The 27,067-nt window shown below is 37.5% G+C and overlaps 2 protein-coding genes across 8 annotated transcripts in view; both read left to right on the top strand.

Moving 5' to 3' along the window:
* snx13 (sorting nexin 13) overlaps nucleotides 1–11,285 on the top strand; it is a 34,910-nt gene extending 23,625 nt beyond the window's left edge. For 2 of the 4 annotated variants that reach the window (XM_065284741.2, XM_065284751.1), the window contains exons 12-26: nucleotides 967–1,066; nucleotides 1,143–1,339; nucleotides 1,485–1,589; nucleotides 1,695–1,827; nucleotides 1,907–1,944; nucleotides 2,030–2,099; nucleotides 3,462–3,637; nucleotides 3,714–3,821; nucleotides 3,902–4,012; nucleotides 6,475–6,636; nucleotides 6,831–6,902; nucleotides 6,978–7,123; nucleotides 8,724–8,792; nucleotides 8,866–8,978; nucleotides 9,064–11,285. In XM_065284741.2, the coding sequence (XP_065140813.1) occupies nucleotides 967–1,066; nucleotides 1,143–1,339; nucleotides 1,485–1,589; nucleotides 1,695–1,827; nucleotides 1,907–1,944; nucleotides 2,030–2,099; nucleotides 3,462–3,637; nucleotides 3,714–3,821; nucleotides 3,902–4,012; nucleotides 6,475–6,636; nucleotides 6,831–6,902; nucleotides 6,978–7,123; nucleotides 8,724–8,792; nucleotides 8,866–8,978; nucleotides 9,064–9,296 (1,833 nt within the window). In that variant the 3' untranslated portion in view covers nucleotides 9,297–11,285. The remainder of the gene's footprint in view (nucleotides 1–966; nucleotides 1,067–1,142; nucleotides 1,340–1,484; nucleotides 1,590–1,694; nucleotides 1,828–1,906; nucleotides 1,945–2,029; nucleotides 2,100–3,461; nucleotides 3,638–3,713; nucleotides 3,822–3,901; nucleotides 4,013–6,474; nucleotides 6,637–6,830; nucleotides 6,903–6,977; nucleotides 7,124–8,723; nucleotides 8,793–8,865; nucleotides 8,979–9,063) is intronic. The other 2 variants (XM_065284748.2, XM_065284757.2) reach the window with 2 other exon arrangements.
* A 1,808-nt stretch (nucleotides 11,286–13,093) lies between these two features.
* ankrd28a (ankyrin repeat domain 28a) overlaps nucleotides 13,094–27,067 on the top strand; it is a 29,525-nt gene continuing 15,551 nt past the window's right edge. Inside the window, exons 1-3 of one of the 4 annotated variants that reach the window (XM_065284723.1) lie at nucleotides 13,094–13,231; nucleotides 18,359–18,692; nucleotides 23,052–23,135. In XM_065284723.1, coding sequence (XP_065140795.1) covers nucleotides 18,564–18,692; nucleotides 23,052–23,135 — 213 coding nt within the window. In that variant the 5' untranslated portion in view covers nucleotides 13,094–13,231; nucleotides 18,359–18,563. Of the gene's footprint in view, nucleotides 13,232–18,114; nucleotides 18,693–23,051; nucleotides 23,136–27,067 lie in introns of those variants that run through there. The other 3 variants (XM_065284731.1, XR_010543763.2, XM_065284717.2) reach the window with 3 other exon arrangements.

Genomic DNA, 27,067 nt, shown 5'->3' with positions numbered 1-27,067 from the left:
ATTCTGAATCACAAGGTTTCGATTTGTGTATTTCGTGCGTGTACTACGGCTTTTTGATTAGTAGGAAGTCCTTATCAATCTACCGTATTTTCTGGACTATGTCACCCTTTTTTTTATAGTTTGGCGGGTCCTGGAACCTAAGTTCAGGTGCGACTTATACATCCAAATTATTTCATAAGAACCAAGAGAAACCATTACAGTCTACAGCCGCGAGACTGTGCTGCTCCTGTATTTATGTAATTCAATGGATTCAATGATGTGGAATGACTTCGGGAGCTCGCTGAACTTGATTTGGCTTGTTGTGTTAATTTAGCCTATTCAGCCTCCCAGGTATGGTCTGTATGCTATTGTTTATTGTGTAAATAATTGTTAATGTTACGTTAACATGTACAGACACCTATTCAGCCTGCTGTTCTGTGCTATTGTTTAGTTGAATAACTGGCCTTTCCAGATTAAATGTCTGGATTTTGTGAAATCATTTTCTAAATAAACGCAACGTATAGTCCAGTGTAGTTTCTTCAAAACGCATTTTTGACTGATGCAACTTATACTCCGGGGCGACTTATAGTCCGGAAAATACGGTAAAATCACTTTAAGTTGTTTATAACATGCATTTGAAAAAGCAACACTCGTCAAACACAATTATTGAAATATTTCTTATTATCATGAAAATACCTGATACAATCTAAAGAAGAGCAATATAAAAATACGCTTATAGACATTTCCTGGAATAGTGTTTGTAATGATGCTTCTTCTGTGGCACAAATGGAGTTCCTGCACGAGAGCGCCCTCTGGCTTTTGGATGTGGCGGCATTTCACTATAATTCATAAAATTCATTCATTGAGAAAACGCGCATTTGCACGCTCAATCGTCACAGCCCTAATTAATCTATTATATTATGAGTTCAATCTGTAAATCGTAAAACACATCACCCAAAATAAAACATCATTGTTTTTACCAAACAGGAAGTTGATGCTTTAAAACTTGCGGCTAACTTTGGAAAGTTGTGTGTGATACCACTGGAGCACATTTTGGTGCATAACATCGCACTTCAGTTCTTCATGGGTGAGTCAGGACTCCTCTTAAATACGACATCAGCTCTTGATGGCTTTTACTCATCCCTCTCTCTCTTCATCTCTAGATTACATGCAGCATATGGGCGGTCAGGCGGTTCTGTTTTTCTGGCTGACGGTGGAGGGTTATCGGGTCACGGCCCAGCAACAGTTAGAGGTCTTACACAGCAGTCAGAAAGACGGAAAGAGGCAAAGCAGCCAGACCACTAAAGGATTGTTGAGAGCCGCTGCACTGGGTGTCTATGACCAATACCTGTCAGAAAAGGTAAGAGCTTTTCTATTGGTCCATCATGTTGATTCACATTGATCACATTTTGTTCCTGTCCAAGAATTGTGTGCACCAGAGATTGTTCATTGAAGGTGGGTGTGGCAAAGTGGTGATGATTGACAGGCGCTCTTTCTTCAATCAGGCCTCTCCCAGGGTGGAGGTGGATGAAGCTCCTTTATCCAGATTGGCTCAAAAACTCAACAAAGAGGATCCCACACCGGAGATATTCGATGAGATCCAGAGAAAGGTGAAGACGCGATGCTGCGCTACGAATCTTTTGGGTGGTCTCTAGCTAGGCTCCCTCCATCCTGCAAACACGCATCTAACTAAATGATCTCTGTCTGTTTCTCAGGTGTATGATATGATGTTAAAGGATGAAAGATATTACCCATCTTTTAAGCAACATCCGCTGTATGTGCGTATGCTGGCCGAGCTGGACATGCTGAAGGAACCCAGCTTTAGAGGTTCTGATGACGGGGATGGAGGTAAAAGGTCACCAGGTCTATCATAAACGATTAGTTTGTTTTAGCATTTGCTTTATTTTGTTTTTCTCCGTCCTTTCAGAGTCGTTCAACGGCTCTCCGACAGGAAGCATTAATTTAGTGAGTCGGTTGATGCTTTTTATATCTACACGTGCTTTGGTTGTGTTGATCTGGATTTTTTGTGACGCATGTGTCTGTTTTACAGTCATTAGATGATCTCTGCAGTGGAAGTGTGGACGAATTTGTTCATCTTCACGCTTTTATCTCCGACACGGGTACGTGATGTCTTACCTTAATCCCTTACCCTACCTTAATCCCTACACTTCAACACTGCAAAAACTTATTTTCAAGAAAAAAAATCTTGTTTTCAGTAAAAATATCTAAAAATTTGTAAATTAGGATGCTTTTTCTTGATGAGCAAAAAGACCCAAGAACATATGTCTAGATTTTAGACCAAAAATTATTAAATTTAAGTGATTTTGTGCATAAAACCAGCAAAGAAATCAGCTTGTTCAAGAAAAAATTGGCAGATTTTTTTTGCTTGTTTTATGCACAAAATCAATTAAATTTAATAGTTTTTGTCTAAAATCTAGACTTTTTGTAAATTAAAATTGGTTTTTTTGATGAGCAAAACGACCCAAAAAAATAAGTCTAGTTTTTAGACCAAAAATATAAAATTTTATGCCAATGGGGTAAGCTAATTTTTCTTGAATTTTTCTTGAATTTAGGGTATAAGAAAAAATATTTTTTGCTTAGCCCATAGGCAGATTTTTTTGCTTGTTTTATGCACAAAAGTACTTAAATTTGAAATTTTTGGTCTAAAACTAGACTTATTTTCTTGGGTCGTTTTGCTCATCAAGAAAAAGCATCTTAATTTAAGAATTTTTAGATATTTTTACTGAAAAAAAAAAATACTAAGAAATTTTTTTCTTGAAAATTATTTTTTGCAGTTTACACTGCACAAATGACTTTCTTACTTAGTATTTTGTCTTGTTTTCAGTAGAAATATCTAAAAATTCTTAAATTAATTATTCATTTTTTCTTGATGAGCAAAATGACCCAAGAAAATAAGTCAAAAAATATACAATTTAAGTGAATTTAAACTTACAACAAGCAAAAAATATCTGCCAATGGGGTGAGAAATAAAAATAAGTTTTCTTTTTTCTTAAACACTTAATTCAAGCTAAATTTTCTCACCCCATTGGCAGATATTTTTGCTCGTTTTAAGCACAAATTCACTTAAATTGAAATTTTTTTTGTCTAAAATCTAGACTTATTTTCTTGGGTCATTTTTCTTATCAAGAAAATACAACTTGATTTTAGAAAGTTTAGATATTTTAACTGAAAACAAGACAAAAATACTAAGTAAGAGTCATTTTTTGCAGTGTATTCACTAACTTTCATGTATTAGAGGGATGTGTTTTGCTCCTCTTTGTTTATTTTAAAAGTCACACGCACATTTGTTTCATTTTCCGTTCTATCACCTTTATTTCTTTATTTTCATACGTCCATCTCTTCTTCCCATGTCCGTCTGTCGCCGTGTCTCCTCTCGTCCTCTTTCTGCTCTCGCTCCTGTCTGTTCCACCCTGCGCCATCATTTCCACGGCTTCTCTCTGTCTCTTGACGGTGCTCTGTAGCTGACGCTTTTCTCCACCACCTCCCTATGGCAGGCGTGTGTAACGATCACGGGAAGACGTACGCGCTGTACACCATCACCGTCGTACGCAAGAGCTTGGACGGCAATGAGGACACCTGGAAAACGTACCGGCGCTACAGCGATTTCCACGACTTTCACATGCGCATCACGGAGCAGGTGAGAGAATCGCAGATTTGTATACATTTGGACGATAAAGATGCTGTGTTTGCTAACTTTCGTGTGCCGTCTTTAGTTCGAGTCCCTCGCACCGATTCTCAAGCTGCCGGGCAAGAAGACCTTCAACAACATGGAAAGAGAGTTTTTAGAGAAAAGAAAGAAAGACCTGAACGCTTATCTTCAGGTGAGCGGGTTTCGTTTCGTTTGTAAGTTTTGTGTGTTGTGAAGGTCCAGATGTACTGAGAGTTTGCTTTTGTTTTATAGCTTCTGCTGAATCCAGAGATCATAAAAGCCTGTCCCATCCTCATGCCATACGTCTATGACTTCCTGGAAAACAAAGCCTACAGCAAGGGCAAAGGAGACTTTGCCCGCAAGGTAAGGGACAACATATACACTTGATACGATACACTGTTCATGTGCTTCACAGAATCTGTCTCATGGTGTACTTTAATGGCCAATAAGGTTAGGTGATATAGTTTATGTATCTTTTAGTGTTTTAATGTTATTAAATTAATATTTTCGTCTGATCTGAAAGTTTAAGTGTGGATTTGTTCATCATTTTAACCAAACAGCAGTTGTTAAAAAGTAGATGTTTAACTCTCCCCCCCATTGACGAGTTCCCTGCCAATGAAGAGTTTATCCGGCAATCTGCAATACCGCTATTATCCACCAGATGGCCCTCTTACGCAACTTATACAACCGCTCCTTATGTATAAAGCGTGCGTACGCACAAAATGGGGCTGGAAACGTGCGTACGCAAGTTAACACGCAAAGGTTGTGATTTATAAAAAACAAACTTGATGGGAGATTGGGCTTGCAGGGTGGGATATTAGGATGATTCATGTATGCACACTTGCCGGTGATCTGTGATTTATAATGGGAACATTGCTTTGTTTTAGAAGTCTTCATAATTTTTGGTGTATGCCATTTTTGGCTTTTGTGCGTACGTAGACTTTTAGTAAGGATCCTACGCACAGTTTTATACATGAGGCCCCAGGTTGCTCCAGCAACAGAAAATCATAAAAAAATGCTGACGTTGGCTGGCAATTTTTTAAAAACTCTTAAAGAATTAAAGTAAAATGCAGTAAAACAGCAGTAAAGAAACTGTAGTGTTATCTACATCCACATGTCACTTAATTATATACGTTTACTCACCAAAACAATAACTTAACACAAATAAAGCTATGGAAATGTTATTTGTTGTGACAAAAAAAATCGAAGCTATATTATATTTAATTTTTAGTGACGTCGCCCTTCGTAAAAGTCTACTCTTGTCATTTCTTTTTAAGGAAGTCGCGGCACTTTTTGCCACGCTGAAAGCAAGGCAAATGCGCATGCGCTAAGTCCCTCCCCCAGAGCTGACGATTGGCGCTTTTTACTGAAAGGCGGGACTTGAGCGGCCATACTAACCTTTGCGATGTTCCACGTTCATATCAATACCAGTGACGCATCTTGTTAATATTAAATCTCTTCGGTCAAATCATCCACTTCAAAAACGTTTGTATTCAATTTGTATTTGTATCGTAGCTGTGCGGATGAATCGGAATGAGCAAATTTACAAGCATTTGTTATGTATATTTTGACATTAAAAGTATTAAGTATTAATAAACCTTCAAAACGATGTATTATTTGTTGGAATTTGACCACAAATGACCAGTTTGAAGTTGATAGTCACCTAAGTTAATTTTCAGAAAAATCAAGTTGATGTTCAAAAGCAAAATCACCGCTTGCGTTTCTGTTCATGCTTCGGATCTGTTAATCAACACAAGGAAAATCGTTTTCGAGTCCTTTCACTCTTAATAACTCTTATAACATCAATCGGGTGCAAACTTTATCTCTTTTAATAGCTATTTTACACATCAAGCAAGTCCTGCACTTTATTTTCGAAATCCTGCATGTTTTAAAATGGAAACCAAAATGTCAGACGCGCAAGAGGATGTAAACGCAACTTTGTATTAGATTAGACATTTAGGACGGTACAACTTTTAGAAATATACAAATAAAGATCATTTTTTAGATGTTTAATGACTATTTAGAGCACTGAGGTCGGCTTAAAGGGCGATTTATAGTCGTGTGTAGGTCCTACGGCGTAGCAGCGACGGCGTAGGTTCCGCGTCGGTTTTCATTTATACTTGTGCGTCGCCGTCCGCGTCAACGTGCAAACACACAGGAAACCGCTGGTTGGCAGTAATCACGCGTGTAACCACAGTAGCAGCAGAAGTCGCCACAGAAGAAGAAGCTAAGCAAGTTAACCCACAAACGAAGAAGAAATAGCAACTTGTTGTGTATAATTTGAGAAGACCAGCAATGATGGAAGTAAATAAACAGCGACTTATGTTGCAGTTTGAGTTAAATCACTCCTCAACTTGGCTCATCTTTGTTTTCACCGTCTCAAACGGAAATACCTATGACGCGTTTTTTTTACCTGACGGGAGGGGTTCTGGTGGACCAATCACAGAGCTTGCGGTCCGCTTAGAGCCGACGCGCTGTTAGAAATTTTGTGAGGTGCGCGTCAGGCTACGCAGAGCTACGCACAGGCAACGGATAGCCTACGCCGTAGCTACGCCGTAGGACCTACGCACGACTATAAATCGCCCTTTAATGCACTTCTTTTTATGAAAACCTCAATTTAGACCAAAATCAATATATACATTTTCTTTTGCCCATCCCAACTCTCATTCTTTTATCCCACATCTCTGTCCAGTTCTTACCCAGAGGGCTGTGCAGTCCTAAACCTTTAGCGGCCACATACACACACACACCTCCTATATTAAACTAGTCTTCATGAGTCTCAACAGACAGACAGACAGACTCTTTTGTTCTCTGAACTCGGACAGATGGACACATTCGTGAATCCTCTCAGGAGCTCCATGCGGAACGTGTCCAATGCAGTGAAGTCCCTGCCGGACAGCCTTGCCGAGGGAGTGTCCAAAGTCTCGGCTGACGTGGGACGCAGGTCCGAGAAATTTGGCCAGGACATTAAACAAACCATATTTAAGGTAGAGCACGTCCAGAGCTTCGTCCAGAGTTTGTCCAGCTTAAAAGAACCGATCAGGAAGTTTCTTATGTTGCCAGAGTTTATTTATTAAGTCACTTTTGTGTTTTTGAGAGGTAGGTGTGCTGAAAGAAGTCAGAGAGATTGTTTGTCATTTTTATGATTAATTTTGCATCATTAACTTGATGTGCTTCACAGGTGCCTCCTTTAATCCCCAAATCTGACATTGTTCCTGAACACTGCCGCATCTCTGCCCAGCTGGATGATAATGTAAGTAAACACTGTGATGTACTGCACAATGAAATGCTTTTAGTGTTTGGTTTAATGTTATGTTTGGATGTTCAGGTGGATGATAATATTCCTCTGAGGGTGATGTTGTTGCTCATGGACGAGGTGTTTGACCTTAAAGAGAGAAATCAGTGGCTGAGGAGAAACATCAAAAACCTCTTACAGCAGCTCATCAGAGCCACGTATGGAGACACAATAAACAGGTACAGAGGTCATCTCACGCCATTAGGTGTTTAACTGTGATTGTCGTAATCAGGGCGTTTTCACAATCGATTAATCGGTCAATTATTTGTTTGATTAATCGACTAATCGGATTAAAACATAAATATTACTCAATTAGATTTTTCACTTGTTATAGCTAAATAAGGCACTAAATTAGATTATTCCCATGTAGAAGAGTACTAATAAATTATTTATTTTATTATTTTATTTTAAATGATTAATTATTTACCAATAAAGGGGTGGTTTTCCGGACAGGGATTAGTTTGAACCAGGACTAGGCCTTAATTTAATTCGGAAATATAACTAGTTTTAACAAACATGCCTTAATAAAAATATTTCTTTAAAGGGTACTGATGTATTTTAAGACCTGTCAGGGCAAGTTGTTTTCAGTTTGGACAGCTCTTAATTTTATTTTAGTTTTGGACTAATCTAATCCCTGTCCGGGTAGCCGTCCAATTTTGAGTCTTAAATAAAAAAAAGTTAGTGCAGCTTTTAAATAGTAAAACATCTTTGTTGAGGCCATTTTTGTCGTAATTTGGCCAGGAGCACGTGACGTCAAAGAACAACTGGGTGATTCTCACGAAAACTTGGTTTTAAAAATGTCAAGCATGAAAATGTAAAAATTGCTTTAATTTACTTTTTTTCCCACCAGACATTGAAAAACAAAGTCTGGAGTAAATGGGAACATTAATTTAAACACTTTTACTTATCATTTAACACTTTTTGTAACATAATTTAAAAAATTTGTCCTAAAAAATCTCATTACCCCAACAGTCAGAAAACATCAACACTGACATATTTTCAAAATGACATGACAAACCTGAAAGAACATAATTTGGAGATTCTGAACATGCATTTAAAATAAAAGTATTATGCTTCTATTAATTAAATTAACAGTTAATAAGCATCTGTTGCGGTAATGATAATCAAAATGTCGTGTAAGCATTCTGACAAGACAATATTTCAAATTAACTTTAAAAAAATTATCTTACCTGGTAGCCATCTTGAAGTAACTGGTCCATGTGCTTGGTCACTCAAAATCAAACTTTATTAAAATTCTGTATGTGTGCTTAAACTGTTCTCAAAAAGTGTTGCGGAGGATGAGAACATCAAGCATGGACACATCAATTTCCTAATTTTTCTTCATTATTATTATACATGAATATTCAGGAAATATTTTTTCTGTCATCTTAAGTAGTCTAGCAAAACATCCATTTATTTTTTTTTTAAATATTTTTATGTTTATTTGATTAAATTACAACATAACGCATGTTCAAACACAGCCGGACACATTGCGGTAATGAGAATTTCAGCAGAAAATGAGATAAAATTGACAAATTATAAATTCTTATGTTGAAATCACACATTGTGCAAGGTAGAACACAGTATTGTGTTAATTCTGATGCTTTTTAATATTACTATATTACACATTTTATAGCTAAAATCATTATCGCCGTGGTGTTTCAATGGTTTCGTGAGAATCACCCAACTAATCCATAACGAAATTTTGATTTTTAAAGACTTTATCAATCAGTTGTTGCGGCCCTAGTTGTAATTCCGGTTTGTTTTGATTTTTTTTAGGAAAATTGTGGATCACGTGGACAACATGACCTCACCGGAGCAGGTGTCTGATTATGTGAAGAGATTCAGGTGATTGTTTCATACTTTCTGTCTGTTGTGGGTCGTGTCTGGTCCTGGTTCTGACTGTTCTGTAACCCTACAGAGACTCCTATTGGCCGAACGGGATTCTGGCGGAGACTCCGCCCCGCAGAGAAAAAAACACCCGCATGAGAACGAGAGTCGCGGCCAAGACGACACTGTTGGGTATCATGCCAGGTAGACAAACCTATAAAACATTAGTGGATTAGTTTGATACCACACAGCTTGATTTTAAAATCCAATCTCTCTTTCATCCCGTCAGACGAGTTGAAGCACATCATCGGGGCGGACACCAGTCGGAAAGGCATCCTGCGCGTCTTCGACATGTTCCAGCACCAGCCGCTGAACCGCCGGCTGGTCTACGTCTTTCTGGAGGGCTTCCTGCAGACTCTGTTTCCGCAGCACAAGTTTTCCGAGCTGTTCGTGAAGCTGCACTCCCGCTCGCCGCGCGTACTCAAATACTCAAAGAAAATTCGCAACTTGCAGAAGAGGTGACAGACGGACATTTCTTTTCACCTCACTGCTGCAGGGGGCAGGAGTCCGGCCCCGCCCACCGCTGTGGCGACGTGTCATCAGGAGGAGGGGAGGGCGTGTGCGACTCCGGTGCATTTGGGGTTTCACTGTTGACACTTACATGCCCCCCTTAGTAGTGCCTCCTGTCGGTTTTGGATTAAAATCACTGTATCCACGCAACCGTAGCATAGAGGATTCAATTTATCATCACAAACTCAAACGCAGGCACTCCTGTAATGCTACGAAAGACCGAAAAGTAGCGTTTGTTGTTTTTGTTTGGCTTTTTTTTGACACTGTGTAGATACAAAGTTTACTTTATTTTTGGTTTATATTGTATTTGGTCAAACACACCTCATCGCAAATACCGAACCGATCTATGCACCTTAAAACGCTCCTCGCAAGCCCATCTGAGAATCAGAGGTCATGTGAAGAGTCGACGGAAACGTATTATGATATTGACGCATATAAGGTATCCTGCCAACCAATCAGTGACACGTTGTAGGTGGGATCACGCGGGTCACGCATCTCATTATGTGGCAGCCTTATGCTCATACATACATACATACATGATACTAACTTAATTATTAAAACCCCACCAAACATTAGGAGGCAAAGACACCCAGCACAAAAGTGAATATTTGCATGGCTGTCTCGGACATTCGGGTCCCTGCGTGGCATTCATTGCATACGGAGATGTGATTTAAAGAATGTACCTGTCTCGTGAGTTTGTGCGTGTCCTGTTTTTAAAACTCGAATCCAATGGAGGTGTACTTTTTACTTCTTTTAGAAAAGCAAGTGTAGCACTAAACTGCAAGTGTCTGATACCTAAGACTGTTTCAGTGTGAGATATAGATTCAGCCTTAACAGGTGTGTTAGACGTAGCTTTCCCTTCGATGCACACACACACGCGCGTGCACCCCAACTGACTTTCAACCTGAGAATATGTACGTAACCCGTTTTTGTGCAATATTTTCTTAAATGCATGTTATTTAATCGTAGTTTTCGAGTATATTCGAGTATAAAGTTTCAAAAGACCCGATGAAACTACTCTGCTCCTAAACCACCTAACATTCCTTTCTGTAAGTGGCTCATGTGAAGGACTTGTTTTATAAGTCTGGCTTTTATCTGTATGTCGGGGATGTTTGTTTTTTAACATTTTGTCTAAAATACAATAAGTTTAGCTTTTAGGAAAACGTGCAAAGACATCGAGGACTCTGCTATGTGTTGCTTTTGGCTTCACAGATCAACAACACTCCCTCCAGTCACACTTTTTAGATCATGTCTTATATTTTAGTACCATACTTATATTTTACCTTGAAGAAATACTTTATTTTGCTAAAGATAATTTTAGGATGATGGGATATGTGGCATTTTAACATTATTACCATGACAAATACGTCAGAATTGGGGAGCTTCTTTTTTTTTGCACACAAACTATCGTTTTGTTTGTTTGTAATTGTTTGTACAAAATAATAGTTAGCACTGAGATCTCGGTGTGTTTCAGATCAAACTAATGCCAGCGCAGACGTGAGCTGATATTTAATAATAGCACTTGAACTGTTCATTCAGTTATTTTTAACTTAATTGGTAGCTTTACTCTTGTAATTACTCAAATCTGTAACGGTTGATGGACACAAAAAGTCTTTCTTGCTCATTTCCTCAGTAATGGAGCAGATTTTATCCTCACTAAGTGGTTGATATGAATGTTTTGATTTTGAAATCCCCCTACATACGAACCTATGAAAATGAATTGTGCATATTGATGTATACGTGTCAGCCGTGTGCCTAACTGTACTGTCCATTATATTTTCTTATTTGTCTTTAACAAAGAAAGTCGATTTGAATGTCATGGTCGTTTTAATAGACTGAAATGGACTCTATGATGGTTTAGAGTGTTTGCATTACGCTTCTGAAACTTCATTTTGAGCAGCTTATCTCAGTATAACACTAATAAAATTAACTCAAACTCACTGCCCTATTCAGAGTCTTTTCAATGAATCTGTGTGTGAATGCTATCAAGAAGTGTAGTCATTGGAAAGTAGCACATTATATTTAGAAGAATGCATTTTCATAAAAACCTTTTGTCATTAGCTGAGACCTTTGTCCGCAAATATATCATTTGTTTTTAATAATATGGTATGCCACGGGTCCAAAGCATGCACACAAACCAGTAAAAATATATTTGTATTGGTTTAGTTGTTATATTGATGATATAATTGTTCATATGGGATGTTATTCTGTAATACTTATTAGATTATGTGCATTTATTACATTATAGGTTGCTACATCAGGGATAATAAGACTTGCTCTGCAAGAAATCTTATAATTTGGCAATGGTTAAATCTTCTATTAAGAAATTGGTTCAAAACAAACAACAAAATCAACAAAAAATGGGTCATACAACATATGAAGCATCTGGAGAAATTCATTCTTCAACCTCATCAGATATTATAATAAAAGACTCAGAGCTGTTATCCTTGCAAATGGAGGTAGCAAAGAGGATTCAAAGAAGGGGGGGCAGTAATTGTGGCCAATGTCTCTTTGAGAAAAACATTTTTATTGTGTGATTCCCCGCCCACACTTTCAAATACTTTTTATCAATGAAACACTGGATTTTTTTGATTTTTTTAAATTAAAACCTAAAAGGATAAACATTGTAGATTAATTTTTACAGCATTCTTTGCTCATATTTACCAAGGATGCTAATATTTTATATATACCACGAGGTGGCGCCAAACAGCACTTAACTGAACACACACGTGACCAGTCAAAAAGTCATCATTCGCTTTTCTGTATTGGTGAAGAACTATTCGAGGGATTGATTATTAGTTAACGTTACATCAGAAAATTTGTATGTGAGGTCACCTCAGGACTGCGCTAAAAAGTGTACCAAGTGTACCAAAACAAAAACTCAACAGCAATAATGAAGGGTAATGTATAAAAATATTCATACATTAAATATAGAAGTTTTTTGTAAAAACAACCATAGACTTTTAATACAACCTGTAAGAAAATGTAAATTAATGTTCAATTTAAGTGATATAATTTATTTAATTCTTGGTGAGAAAAATCAGGAACTGTAGACATTAGCGCACTCGGTTTTAGCCAATCACGTGCGTCCTCGCTGCGTCACTGTTGCATCCAAAGATATTTTTAATTCTGAAAGTTGATTTTTTTTTTCATTATTATATTTTATTTATATATTCATTTTTCTTTGTATTTTATGTATTGTTTTATTTATTTTAATTGTTGGTTATGTATATTCTTGTATTATTCTATATATGTATATATTATTTATTTTTTGTATATACTCATTTATGTAATAATATTTGTGTTGTTCAATCAATAAAAAAATTATTATCCTAAAAAATATATATAAAAAATATAAAGTCTGAAAGTTGATGGTCTGTTGCTAAGCTAGGCAGTGACCACAATTTTGCTAATTCAGATGATAATAAATATAACATTTTTAGAAATCAGTTTGCCTACTTATACTCATTTCATCACACAACAATATTTTCATGTGTTATCGCGGGACTCATTGAACAGTTATTACACTTGCAGTCGCTTTACCTCAGAGTGGCCACACTAGAATCAAACAGCTATGTAGGGTATTAAACTTTGTGACATCAAAGTATCGCGAGAACGATTCGACTACTGTTCTTTTATGCTGCGCGTTCATGTCGCTCTCGCGGTGATTTGATGTCACTATCTATCGGTTTGCGCAGCGCTGTATGAAATCTGACACGGCTTATGTTTGTCTATTTCAGGAAGAGCAGAAGAAGCCGATAGCACGCGTCTCAAAACATGAACTCACCGCTTTCTAGCAGCTGCCAGACTGTTTTAGGATTAAACCTTCTTTTCTTCATGAATTTAAGCACTTGAGAAGAAAGATGCTTCTGAAGATCAAAGAGCAGGTCTGTGGTCAGTTTCCTGCAATTAAAGTCATGCACTTAATAATAAAGTAACCTGTTATTATTTACTAACATATGTGTTACTTTAGTTTAAAGAATTTCTTGTTTAAAACAGCACTTCATAAACGTATAGTATTAGATGTTAGGTGTTAGTGTTGACTGTCACGTTTACATTTAAATATTTAAATTATTCATGCACGTTTACATTTTTACTAAGAAGGACTTCATGTTTTACCTTTGACAGGCAAGCTGAGCTGCATCTTTTGTTTTAATTTATGCACTGAATTTTATTGTTTTTATGAGCATTTTTTTTTTGCATGTTTATAAGCAAATCTTACTTCTATTCCTTTTAAGTTGCCATTCTGGTTTGGTTTGTTTGTTTTGGTGGAAAGCAGATCATACAGTTTAATTGAACAATGTCAACAAAAAGCACTGAAATATCAGTATCAGATGGTTTAGTTTCTCTAGTTCTGCTGAGCTGTATTCGGCTGGTTTAGTTGGAAGGCAAGCTAGTCTTCCATCTGAACGGCAGGTATGTGGTCAACCCCTTCAGATATCAAAAAACCAGACCAGAAACCATCACCTTAGGTGTTTATCTCAAGAACAGACAGACAGACTTGCAGTAGTCTGCATATGCAGATCATAAATGAACAGTCACCACTGTTTATTATTTAGTGATATCTCACATGTGTTTGTGTTGTATGTCCTCTAGAGGGAGTATGACATCACCCAATCCTGTGAGACCTTTAAAGGGACACTACACTTTTTGAAAATATGCTAATTTTGTGGCTCCCCTAGAGTTAAACATTTGATTTTTACTGTTTTGGAATCCATTCAGCTGATCTCCGGGTCTGGTGCTAGCACTTTTAGCATAGCTTAGCATAATCTATTGAATCTGATTAGACCATTAGCATCATGCTAAAAAATAACCAAAGAGTTTTGATATTTTTCCTATTTAAAACGTCTGTAGAGTTACATTGTGTATTAAGACCGATGGAAAATTAAAATTTGCGATTTTCCAGGCAGATATGGCTAGGAACTATACTCTCATTCTGGTGTAATAATCAAGAACTTTGTTGCCGTAACATGGCTGCAGAAGGCCCAATGATATTACGCAGCGCCTGAAAATAGTCCCCTTGGTTACTTTTAATAGCAAGGGCTTAAAGGGCACCTATTTCATTGCTAAAAAACAACATTTTTTTGTGTATTTGGTATAATACAATGTGTTTGGGTGGAGATAGTTTGAGATGATAACTTGCATCATTGTTTACTTTGTGGTTTTTACCTCTTGCATTTCGTTAACATGTACTAATACACACTTACACACCAAAGGAAATGCAAAATTGTGAATCAGACCATAGTTGCTCTTACGGTGTAGTTACAGCAGCGTGTGATGACATGTTCTCTGATAGATGGTTTGATTACTGCGGTTGGCCCCGCCCATCACATGCAAAAAAGGGCGGAGCTTATGGAACTTTAATTGCTGCAAGGTTTTGAGATTTGTTTAAATCTTTAATTGTTTTATACAGTAAATATTTTCTTGGCATTCTTGGACAGCCTGCTTTCAATATCTAGATCGGCATCCACTATTTAACAAACACATCTTGGTCTATCCGCTAAAGAAAGCTTTGAGTCGACACGTCTGTGTTTTGTGTTAAATTAAATAATACTAAAAGAATGTTCGTGTAAATCATGGTTTTATGCATGTGTCTTGACAGAATTCATGGTGAGAAATGTTTTGCTGTCGTGTGTCAACCCGTCAAAAATAAATATTCTGTAGACAGTCAATATCCCATCATTGCATTGCAGCCAAAAATGTCTTAACTTTCAGCTTCATGTTTATTTTTGTTCTCTTCTCATGGAAAGTGACGAAATAAATGTGTTTGTTGTGAATTTCATGTGAGATTTCCTAGCTGAGGTTGTCAGTCAGTAATGGATTCAGAAGAGCAGGTGTGTGAGATCACAGGGTTTTTATAGTTAAGGTCAGATGTTTTTCACTTCACAACAGCATGTGTAAAATCATTTTGGTATTGGAACGTCTGCCAAGAACATTACAGTCATTAAATCTTGCTCTTACATGCTCGGAGATGTCATTTCTGATAGTTTGTTGTAGAGCAACAATAGCCTGTGAATCTCATTAGTAGAAAAACAATTATAAGACAGTAGATGTGGTGTTAGGGTGCACTGAGGTGTTGCCAGGTCTTTACTTTAGATCTGACTGGTAAAAACTGTTCAGTCCCTTGTAATATCAATAGCGGACGTCTTTCTGAGTATTCTGGGTATCACTTAAGTGTAACATCTTATGAGTTTTTTTAACATTGTGAATGATTGCGTTGAAGACGTTTGTGTCCTCTTAACACTGTGAATCCAAAGTGTTGAGTAATTGAGCTGATTTATGTTTCTGAGTAATCTGATTATGATCTGGAGAAACTGGTCTCTATACACAGTACAAGCCTCTCTGTGTTTTTCTGTTTTGCATAAATCATATTTTATTAATAATTAATGTGCCTGTTAAAATGTGCATGCTTGTATGTGTTAATCACATCTCTCCGTAAACAAAATATCTGATGTTTAGCAGTTTGTTGTGAAGATAGAGGAGGAGGAGAAGGATGTGATGAAGATATGAACATCACACATCATCTCCAAACACATACATCAGACTGTATAATAAATATAAACACACATGCGCAGACTAAATCAGAAATCAGTACTGTATTCATACACAAACACACAAGACTTTCAGTGCATTTAAGCTGTACATTTTAAATAGTAGTATTTGTTTTCCTTGGGGATTAACCTGTAATACCGGATTTTCAAAGTAATCAACTTTGGGTTTGTTTATGAAGAAGATACTGTAAATCAATTAAACCTCAGGTGGTGCTGTTTGAACCGTTTGATCTCATGATCACGTCATCTCAAAGGTTTAAACCCAAAACAGTCTTCGTAGTCTTACGATTTGATCTCATGATCTCGTCATCTTAAAGGATTTCAACATTCCTGTAGCTTAGGACCAGTGTTGGGGAAAGTTACTTTTAAAAGTAATGTATTACAATATTAAGTTACTCCCAGAAAAGTAACTAATTACGTTACGTAGTTTCTTTTCATGGAAAGTAATGCTTACGTTACTTTTTAGTTACTTTTGCATTACTTTTTCTTGGCTGAAGCTTGATCTATTTCAGGCCTTGCAGGTGATTTTGACTTTGTGACTTTGTATTTTCTATGTTGGTCTTTTTAGTTAAATGTTATTTTTGATGTAAATGATGATATTTCTGGTTGATGAATTGGAATAACCAAATTCTAGACTTTTTTAGCACACGTGCTAAACTGTTTGCTTTAAATGCTTAAATCTTCTGTATGTGAATGTTGATTCATAAAAAATCAAAATGCTTTTTTTGCATAGTTGTGTTTGACACATGAAAATGTCTCTGGTTACGTATGTAACTGTTGCTCCCTGAGAAGGGAACGAGACACTGCGTCTCCCTTGCCATACTTCCTGCCTCCCTGTAACGCCGTCTTTGGCAATATTTCAGATAGCGATACACCTCCTGGCTCCCGCGTCACTCTGTCTTTGTCATTAAGCCTCACCATTGGTTGAATTTGATATACACATTCAGACGCACTTACCCCTGGAGGCGTCCCCAAAGTGTCACCGCAGTGATGCAACGCGAGTTCCCTCGAAAGGGAACTGTAACAATGTATCTTAAAAGGTAACACGATGTAACCTTGCTCTCACTTGAAATGAGTCCCCACATTTAGTCCTTGAATTTGAGGGTTTTTGAGTGTACAACTTTGTTTTTATCATTGTAACAACATTGTACTTTTAATGCAATGTGTAATTTAATGTTGGAGGAGTAAATCTTAACTGTGAGGTCACAGTTATGTTGAGATTGGTCTATTTTCCAGCGTTTTTTGCGTGCACGAGGTTTACATAATAAGGAGGAAACAATTGTGTTTGAGGCTCATGATATGTCATTACCATGTACTGAACTCTTTATACTCATCTATGTCTGTAAATACAGTTCCTTTAAATAAGTTATTAAAACTTTATTTTTATAATTCATAGCAACTCTTCACTAGTCAAGAAAGTTTAAATTCATTGTAATTTCAAATAGATAAAATTTTTTACAATGTATGAAATGAAACCACTGTGTCTTACCATTAGTGCTGGGCAAAGATTAAACGCGATTAATCGCATACAAAATAAAAGTTATTTTTTTGCACAAGATATGAGTGTGTGCTGTGTGTAATTATTTTGTATATAATAATACACACACATTCATGTATGTATGTATTTAAAAAACATTTGCATGTCTATATAATATTTATTTATATTTTTATAAATTCTATATTATATATAAAGAAAAAAATGGATATATAAAGAAAAATTTTCTGAAACTTATATATGTATGTGTCTGTGTTTAAATATACAAAATTATGCAAAAATGCACTTTTATTTTCTATGCGATTAATCGCGATTAATCTTTGCCCAGCACTACTTACCATTCGTGTCAAGCCAACGAATTTACTACAGACTAAACCCAACTATTCTCCTACATGCAGCATCCTTTATTTTATTAGATTATTATGTGAAATGATTTACTTTATTATATTAAATTAATATGTTTTGTCATTTTTAGCTCACCTCTGGGGACAAAGTGTAGCTCAATACAACAAAGTGACCTTGTTCTCTGTCCTGACAAAGAATAATTTGATCTGAGCTTGACTGCCTTTTCTATCATCAGCTTTGAATGTCTCTCTCTCATTCTCTTTCTCTCTCTCTCTCTCTCTCTCTCTCTCTCTCTGTTCTCTCTCTCTCTCTCTTTCTCATGCATCATATTTCACTGCCGTAAAAGAGTCGTGCAGTCAAGAGCTCACTCATTACAAAACAACAGAAGCAGCAAAACATCTCTCTCTCTTTATCTCTCTGTCTCTCTGTCTCTCTCTCTCTCTCTCTTTCTGCAGTAGGGGTTGGTGTATTATTGCGGTGGGGGTTGGATCAGTGTAAAGTGCATGTTTCAGCAGGCTGGAGCTCACACACTATTGTCTCTTTGATGGCATTATATACGGTGTGTATATATGTGTGTGTGTGTGTGTGTGTGTGTGTGTGTGTGTGTGTGTGTCTCCCTGCAGTAGAGCTGCTGATGTTGCCGTTGTGAGGATTTCCTGGTTCCTCCGTCCTGCAGGAATATGACTTTTTGATCAGGGATGATATGCCGGACTCAAATCCAAAACGGACACTTATGGCTCTGGATTTAATCATCACAGAAAGCGTTTGCTCCATGTGGGAATAACTTGCCCATCGAGGGGTGTTTTTTTTTTTTGTTGAGAGGCAGCCATGCGGTCGGAGCGCATTAGTCGCGTGTGTATCGTGGTGCTCGAAGAGGTGGATGATGACGAATCTGCCCCTCTGCATTCCAAAACCACACAGGACCACATTACCCAGAATTCCTCTCAGGATGAGAAGGTGAGACAGAGGATTTGACTGTTATACAGCAGGTTATCGTTTTTTTTGTCTGCATGTAAATCAGCAGATATGGCAGCAGGTCAGATGTTCTCCAAATGGAGAACGGCCACAAAATGTGCTCTGATGCAAGTTACGATCTTTCTACTGGAAGTTTATGATGGTTTCTGCTAGTAGATAGACCACCTAGTCCATCTTGGACCAGCAACGAACCAGTTGCCATCTGGTTTAAGGTGGTCATGGTGCAGTGTGGAATGTGGTAGTTAGCTTGTGACTGCTAGAAACCAGCAGGACTTTCTCAGTTATGTTTTAAGACTAATACAGACATTGTGCTAGCAATGCAAAGGTAATGGGTTCCAACCCATGCACTGTAAGTCGCTTTGGATAAAAGCATCTGCAAAATTATTTAAAGTAAATGCAAATGTTATGCGTGCCAGATCCAGATTTTATTTGTACATGTTTAACCCGTGGGTCAAAACCTTTGATCCAGATAGAAATGCAGCCAACACTTATAAGCTCCATACACAAACACAATGTAGCAGAACCAATCTTCAGACGTCACATCTGTGCCAGTAAACCAGATCTGATGTTATTCTGCTTTAAACACAATAAAAGCTCTTCGAACTGTTGACCTGAAAGCACAAACTGAAATGTATTATAAGTGTTTGTGTTTGCAAGAAAGATCAGCATTCCTAAAGTCAAATGATTGTGGACAACATGGATCCTCCATGGAGTCTCTACGCTGTTTTCAGTCCTGTGGGTTTTCTCTTTGAAGATCAATAAGCGATTCTGACCATTGTTCACGTCTGTTTTCATAAGCCTGGTGCCTTCAGGCTGAAGTTTCGTTGTTGAAACACGCCATGTTTCATTGAACAGCGGAGACCTGCATTCCTATATTTATGAGTTTGCCACCTGCTTTCATTGACAGAGACAGAAACAGTCGCATGTGTCACCGCTTCTGTCAGCTGCTGTATCGTTTGTTTGTTTGTGAGGTACAAGTCCAACCAGAGGACTGTAGCAGGTGTGTTTTTGTGTCAGCACTTCCTGTTTTATTAAAATGCATTTTCTGTAGTGACACCTGATTGAGGTTGTGGCATACTTCACAATACTGTTTTGTTATACTCTTGGCCGGAATCAATATTTTTTGTTATTGGTTACATTTGTTTCAGATGTAAATGGGGTTAAACGTTTAGAACAAATATGTTCAAATGTGCTATGACGTTATGTTAAGACACACTCAATTATTTCTATTGAAGAAAAATATATTCAAAGAATATGAGGGGTCACGCGGCTAATAAATCATACGTCGCCTATAAATACATATATAAAAGCATGCATACACACATATAAACACTCGCATATCCATGTGTACTATTGGATTTTTAAGCAAATACCTGTGCATACTCAATCATACCAATGCATCTGAAGTTAGTAATGCCTATACACGTGTGAATAACTTGCATATAAACTTGAGGCACACATAATCACCCACATAGGCATATAAATTAGGCATATAAATTTGTCCATGCATAAACACCTATTAAACACTCGCATATATAAACACTCAAATATACACATAAACTCTCACATATACATATAAACTTTGTCCATGCATAAACACCTATTAAACAATCGCATATACATATAAACACTCACATATACACAAAGGTGTGGTTTCCCAGACATGGATTAGTTTAAACCAGGACTAGGGCTTAGTTTTATTAGCAAATATAACTAGTTTTAACAAACATGTCTTACTAAAAACATTACTTGTGTACATTTTGAGGCAAAACAAAAGGCACTGATGTATTTTAAGATATGTCAGTGTAAGTTGTTTTCAGTTTGAACAGCTCATACATTTATTTTAGTCTAGGACTAGTCTTATCCCTGTCTGGGAAACCGCTCCATAAACTTTGTACCTGCATAAACACCTTTTAAACACTTACATACACATATAAACATTCACTTATACACATAAACTCTGTCCATGCATAAACACCTATTAAACACTCGCATATACATATAAACACTCACATATACACATTAACTTTGAACATGCATAAACACCTTTTAAACACTTACATACACATATAAACATTCACTTATACACATAAACTCTGTCCATGCATAAACACCTATTAAACACTCGAATATACATATAAACACTCACATAAACATATAAACTTTGTCCTTGCATAAACGCCTATTAAACACTAGCATATACATATAAACACTCACATATACATATAAACTTACATATAAACTTTGTTCATGCATAAACGCCTATTAAACACTCGCATATACATATAAACACTCACATATAAATATAAACTTTGTCCATGCATAAACGCCTATTAAACATTCGCATATACATATAAACACTCACATATATACATTAACTTTGTACATGCATAAACGCCTATTAAACACTCGGATATACATATAAACACTCAAATATACACATAAACTCTCACATATACATATAAACTTACATATAAACTTTGTCCATGCATAAACGCCTATTAAACACTCGCATATACATATAAGCACTCACATATACCCATCAACTTTGTACATGCATAAACACCTATTAAACATTCGCATATACATATAAACACTCACATATACACATTAACTTTGTACATGCATAAACACCTATTAAACATTCGCATATACATATGAACTTTGGCCATGCATAAACACCTATTAAACATTCGCATATACATATAAACACTCACATATACACATTAACTTTGTACATGCATAAACACCTATTAAACACATGCTTCTACATATAAACTTGATGCACGCATACACATATAATCACATATACACATATACACATTAACTTTGTACATGCATAAACACCTATTAAACATTTGCATATACATATAAACTTTGTTCATGTATAAACGCCTATTAAACACTCGCATATACATTTAAACACTCACATATACCCATGAACTTTGTACATGCATAAACACCTATTAAACATTCGCATATACATATAAACACTCACATATACACATTAACTTTGTACATGCATAAACACCTATTAAACATTCGCATATACATATAAACTTTGGCCATGCATAAACACCTATTAAACATTCGCATATACATATAAACACTCACATATACATATTAACTTTGTACATGCATAAACACCTATTAAACACATGCATCTACATATAAACTTGATGCACGCATACACATATAATCACACACATATACATATTAACTTGATGCATGTATACATATAGAAACACTCATAAGCAGGAGAACTTTACTGAAAATGAACAAAATGTGACCCTGGACCACAAAACCAGTCATAACATTCATACATAATCTAAAAGAATAAATAAGCTTTCCATTGATGTATGGTTTGTTAGGATAGGACAATATTTGGGATCTTAATATTCAATATTATTATTCTGAGATCAATATTAAAATCTTAATATTGAGAAAATCACCTTTTAAAGTGGTCCAAATAAAGTCCTTTACACTGCATCCACTCACAAAAATAAAGTTTTCATAGATTTACAGTAGAAAATTTACAAAATATCTTCATGAAACTTTACTTAATATCCAAATGATTTTTGGCATAAAATAAAAATCTATAATTTTGACACTTTACATAACAATTTATTGTTGCCAACACAACTTAAGGTTTTGTGGTCCAGGGTCACAAAATTGTTTTACTAAGATACAAAATGCTTTGACCCAAAGGGTATTTTGCCTAACAAAGATCTTTTGGGTCGAAACGTGTATTTTCAATCAAATAATTTTGGGAGCATTAGTGGCAGTGTGCAGATTTTTTTTTTTTCATTTTCAGATGATGTAGTATGATGAAAAAGTCTAATGAAGATAAGAAAGATCACAAAATATCAGTTTTCATCCAGAACAACTTCGAGTTCTTAATCTGGCATGGTTTCAGATCTTTGTGTTCATTATTAACTTCTGATGACACCGTCTGCATTTTGTTTGGTCTGCAGTTTGTTGGTAAATCTCTGAATGTTTCTGTGGTTTAATGGAGAGCAGACGGGCAGTGACCCAGCGTTCAGTCCTCTCATCTTCACTCATCTGTCTCTCTCAGATGTTATTTCCAATCAGCTTTGTATAAATGGATTATATATCAGTATATATAGAATTATAGCAGTCTGATTCAGCAATAAAATCTTCTGTCCATAAAAAGTTCCTCCTTTGAAATGAGATTCTTGAAGTTGTCTTTGCAGAAATAAAACACTATTTAATTTAAATTCTGCTTTGTTTGGTTCTGGTTTGTTTCATTCTCATGTTGATTTTTCTTGCTGAGGTCTTCAGTGTTGTGTCTGATTGTTTTCTCTTTCTTTCTTTGCACAGTCTTCTCTGATTAAAGCCATATTTAACACCGACTTGGATGAAGTCCGGTCCCTCATATTCAAGAAAGAAGATGTCAACGTACAGGTAACTTACCTTGGTTTTTGAAAGAGATTGCAGAAGTGAATTAAAGGCACAATATGTAATAAAACTTAGCACAATCTTATATGATTTTTCAACGTGAACTTACATAATCCCAAATGCTTTCAACAATGTTTGAATCCAGAGGATTTGCATATGGTCACTTGTCAACAGTGTCATGTCTGGGTTATCATCGCTGTCGGATTTTGCATAAAAACCATAGGTGTGTGACTTCATGTAGCACTGAACAGATCGATCGAACTATGACATCAAAGTATCACATTAAGAGCGATACTCTCACATTTGTTTTTGTCATATGCCGTTCAATAATGCAATAATTCAATAACGTTCAATAATGCTAATATAACTTTTTATACATCATCATCCATAAACATAATTTATGGGTCCTATTCAATCAAAATCCAATCATATCGATGGTGAAGATCAATACAACTCCCATCATTCCACGCTTTTTAACAGCATCATCAAGCTGCGGCTGTTGTTGTTGTTTAGCGACCTCTAGCGGCGAAACTTACATACTGTGCCTTTAATGCACAGCGTATTGCTGTCGCCAAAGCTGGATTGTGGATTTATTTTTAGGCTTATGAGTAACTGATGTCAATAATCTCAATCTGTATGATATACTCTATGGCTTTATGATTGTTTCTCATCCCTTGATAAGATTAGACCAAAAGTGTACCTTTTAAAGATAGTGTGTGTCAATTTTAGCGGGATCTTGTGAAAACAGCTCATTGTTTAAAGTGCTCTTTATACAGCACTGATAATATAGTTATGTAGATTATATAGCATTTCTGTCAAGAGATCCTTCTAAAAGTTTCACAATGTACCTTTTAAACTTTAAAGCTACAATTATATCATCATAATGTCCTTGAATTTTTTGCTTCAAGTTATCTAAAAATGGCTCTTTAGTTGTTTCCAGCGCAGTCTAGGGCGGCAGCGTATTGTATCTGCCCTATTATTATCACTGCTGAATAATTTGGACTGATATTGAATGGCTTGGCAGATTAAATCACTTTTGAAACTGATACAGTCATCATTGCCATTCTGTGTCTTAATGGATTATCAAGACTCTCTCATTACCGAGCAGTTAAGTTTTGCTCTAAGCTTGCATTTGGCCTAAAGAAGGTTTTTCTGTTTAATAGACAGTCTGTTTTTATCACCAGTGCCTGGCATGGTCTGGTCTGGTGTAGAGAGACGCCCATTTGACTCTCAACCAATCACTGATGGCCTGATGGGTCACATGACTCCACTTGTGGCCTGTGTGGTTTGGCTCCGTGTGGTTCAGTGTTATTCCAGACCAGATGGAAAACAGCACACATGGTGGCATTACACAATACAATGAGTTACTGCCGCTCTTAGTCGTAATTGCTTATATTGGTGAAAATGTAGAGAGGATGGGGATTTAAAGCTGTAGACCATCATTGACTGTAATGGAGATGAGACGTGTGCGTGCGGGCTTGCGTCCGTGTGCGTGTGTGTGTTTTTCCGCATAGGGTCTCAGGAGATCTGTGGCCACATTGATCTGTGTATCGCTGACACACACACACACTCATATAATGCATTGTTTTATGTGTGTATAGTATTATCAAGTCCTCCTGGATTGTTCGTATTTTGAGCTTGGGTGCGTTGAAGTCACTTTTGTCAGTGCAAGATGCTGGTCTATCTTCAGGGTTCCCACGGGTCCTTGAAATCCTTGAAAGTTTGTGAATGTGGGGGAAAAATTCAAGGCCCTGGGAAGTTTTTGAAAATATATATACATAGATACAGGTCATTGAAAGTGCTTGAATCTATTTTATGCAAAAATCCATATTATTCCCTGTGTAGTGTTTGATAATATCATAAAAATTCTAGACTTTAAGCACACGTGCTAAACTGTTCACTTTAAATGCTTATATCTTCTGTATGTGAATGTTGATTCATACCAAAATGCTTTTTTGCATAGTTGTGTTTGACACATGAAAACATCTCTGGTTACGTATGTAACTGTTGTTCCCTGAGAAGGGAACGAGATGCTGCGCCACCCTTGCCATACTTCCTGCGTCCCTGTAACGCCGTCTTTGGCAATATTTCAGATAGTGATATACTTCCTGACTCCCGCGTCACCCTGTCTTTGTCTTTAAGCCTCACCATTGGTTGAATTTGATATACACATTCAGACGCACTTACCCCTGGAGGCGTCCCCAAAGTGTCACCGCAGTGATGCAACGCGAGTTCCCTCGAAAGGAAACTGTAACAATGTATCTTAAAACGTAACACTATGTAACCTTGCTCTCACTTGAAATGTGTCCCCACATTTAGTCCTTGAATTTGAGGGTATTGGACCTGGACAGTCCTTGAAAGTCCTTGAATTTGAAGGTAACTAAGGAGTGGGAACCCTGTATCTTCTTTTAATGAACAAGTTTTGCTTTGTTTTTAATTTGATGTTTTTAATTAATTTACGGAGACACTGTTAACTGTAACTAACTCTATATATAAACTGTCTTATTTTGTACAGACTGCTTTTTTTCTGAAAATAAAAACCCTTTGTTATGATGGTGGTGTAGGATGAACCCAAGTGCAGACAGCTGGTAACTTAAAGACTTTTATTATATGTAACAAAACAGAAAACAAAACCCACGAGGGGGCAAAACAACATAAACAAGATACTAAAACAGATGGAGTGGACACTAAACAGAACAAGATACAAATCTACACTGAAACACTAAACAGGATGACACTTAACAATAAACTAGACTAAACACTTGATATAGATAACACTAGACTTGACTTGACAGCAGAACACAGTACTCACAGGTATGGTAACAATGCACAAGCACAGGACAACAAACACAAGGATCTTAAATAGAGGACAACTAATGAGGGCAACAGGTGACAGGAATTAAACAATAATGAGGAGGATGACAAGGGAGCGGGGTAAAAGAGACAAGACACTGGGAACACGTGGTCCAGTAAATCAATACTAAGACCACGTGAACCCACACAAAACATGGGTCTGTCATGATTCTGCCACAAGACTAGATCAAACAAAAGGACAAGATGGCAGAACCATGACAGAATCCCCCCCTAAAGGAGCGGCTACCAGACGCTCCCCAGGGGAACACTAGACACGGGACAAGACAGACTGACAGATAGACAAAAACCAAGAAAACATGACAAATATACACAGGGGCAGACAAGATAAAATTACAAGAGGATTGGGGTGACACAATAAAAACAACAAACAAGGGAGGGGGGGCGGAGGCAAAACAGAGCTCATGTGAGGAAGTCCAGGTGGGGTGGAGCTGGGTGGGCAAGGGGTCTTGGGTTCAGGGGTAGTGGAGGACTTGGGACGAGGAGTCCGGGCAGGCTTGGTGGGGATCTTGGAGGGAACAGGCTTGGTTGGGGATGCAGGCTGGGAAAGGGGAACAAAAGGAGTCAAGGCAGGGTTCCAGGGCGTGGTATGGGTAGACGAGGGAGCAGAAGGGGGCGAGCCAGGACTCACAGGGTAGGGGAGAGAGTTCAGGGAGGACATGGAGACAGTAACAGGGGAACAGGCAGACAAACTGGATGACAGTGCAGGGGAGAAAGCAACTGAAGGAGCTGGAGAGACAGGGGGCGCTGCGTCCGGCAGCGGAGACGAGACAGGAACAGAGACAGGGGGCGCTGCGTCCGGCAGCGGAGACGAGACAGGAACAGAGACAGGGGGCGCTGCGTCCGGCAGCGGAGACGAGACAGAGACAGGGGGCGCTGCGTCCGGCAGCGGAGACGAGACAGAGACAGGGGGCGCTGCGTCCGGCAGCGGAGACGAGACAGAGACAGGGGGCGCTGCGTCCGGCAGCGGAGACGAGACAGAGACAGGGGGCGCTGCGTCCGGCAGCGGAGACGAGACAGAGACAGGGGGCGCTGCGTCCGGCAGCGGAGACGAGACAGTGACCGGG

Source organism: Paramisgurnus dabryanus, chromosome 19, assembly GCF_030506205.2.
Source record: "Paramisgurnus dabryanus chromosome 19, PD_genome_1.1, whole genome shotgun sequence".
In the NCBI taxonomy this organism is placed as follows: domain Eukaryota; kingdom Metazoa; phylum Chordata; class Actinopteri; order Cypriniformes; family Cobitidae; genus Paramisgurnus; species Paramisgurnus dabryanus.
Note: the sequence above shows the minus strand (reverse complement) of the source record. Positions and strands in the feature narration are given on the sequence as shown.